The 1,381-nt window shown below is 54.9% G+C and overlaps 1 protein-coding gene across 1 annotated transcript; it reads left to right on the forward strand.

Moving 5' to 3' along the window:
- Nucleotides 1-98: 98 nt before the first annotated feature.
- GMORB2_2170 (serine/threonine-protein phosphatase PP1 catalytic subunit) lies at nucleotides 99-1,308 on the forward strand (the record flags this gene model as incomplete). The annotated part of the gene is made up of 3 exons (XM_035464150.1): nucleotides 99-278; nucleotides 386-787; nucleotides 982-1,308. Coding segments are annotated over 3 exons (909 nt in total), but the record flags the coding sequence as incomplete, so codon positions are not given.
- Nucleotides 1,309-1,381: the final 73 nt, after the last annotated feature.

Raw genomic sequence — 1,381 nt, forward strand, 5'->3', positions numbered from 1 at the left:
CTCGGCTTGGTCTCGACCCTTGCACCGCGACACAAGCCTACCCTCAAGGCCCTCTTCCCCGAGTCCCACATCTCCCCTCCGAGGGCTCGTAAAAAAAAATGGCAGACCAACATGAGGTCGACCTCGAGTCCATAATCGATCGGCTACTCGAGGTGCGAGGCAGCCGACCTGGAAAGCAGGTTCAGCTCCTCGAGTCTGAAATTCGGTATCTCTGCACCAAGGCCCGCGAGATCTTCATCTCACAGCCCATCCTTCTGGAGCTTGAGGCTCCCATCAAGGTACGCCAGTCCTGACGCGTGTTCTCCGGCCTTCTTCCTGTCCCCTCTCTCAACTTTTCTTTCGACTCTTCCTCTCGAGAATAAGAGATATACTGACCAGACCCCAGATCTGCGGTGACATCCACGGACAGTACTATGACCTACTCCGTCTCTTTGAGTACGGTGGCTTCCCCCCGGAGGCTAACTACCTCTTCCTCGGCGACTATGTCGACCGTGGTAAGCAGTCGCTCGAAACCATCTGCCTGCTCCTCGCCTACAAGATCAAGTACCCCGAGAACTTCTTTGTCCTCCGTGGTAACCACGAGTGCGCCTCTATCAACCGTATCTACGGTTTCTACGACGAGTGCAAGCGCCGCTACAACATCAAGCTCTGGAAGACGTTTACCGACTGCTTTAACTGCCTGCCCATCGCTGCCATCATCGACGAGAAGATCTTCACCATGCACGGTGGCCTCAGCCCGGATCTGAACTCGATGGAGCAGATCCGCCGCGTGATGCGACCCACCGACGTGAGTATCCCTTGACCCTGCTGATGATGAGAACGAGACAGAAGAGAAGAAGATCTGGAAGGAGGACAATGATCGTCACAAGATCAGATGAAAGGCGACGAGGGAAAGATGAAACGGGCGACACAAGAAGAAGAGAAAAAAAAAAGACGAGACGTGGCGATAAGACCAAGAGCAAATGCTAACTTTCCGACCAGATCCCTGACTGCGGACTTCTGTGCGACCTCCTGTGGTCGGACCCTGACAAGGATATCACCGGCTGGAGTGAAAACGACCGAGGTGTCTCCTTCACCTTTGGACCGGACGTTGTATCGCGCTTCCTGCAGAAGCACGATATGGACCTCATCTGCCGCGCTCACCAGGTTGTCGAGGACGGATACGAATTCTTCTCCAAGCGCCAGCTCGTCACGCTGTTCAGTGCCCCCAACTACTGCGGCGAATTTGACAATGCGGGTGCCATGATGAGCGTCGACGAGAGCCTGCTCTGCTCATTCCAGATCCTGAGACCGGCTGAGAAGAAGCAGAAGTATGTACTGCATGTTGACGGTCTCGTCTTGACAGCACAAGCACAAGCAGACTGGGCAAACCCAACCACCC

The sequence above is a fragment of the Geosmithia morbida genome, assembly GCF_012550715.1.
Source record: "Geosmithia morbida isolate 1262 chromosome Unknown scaffold_12, whole genome shotgun sequence".
Taxonomy (NCBI): Eukaryota; Fungi; Ascomycota; class Sordariomycetes; order Hypocreales; family Bionectriaceae; genus Geosmithia; species Geosmithia morbida.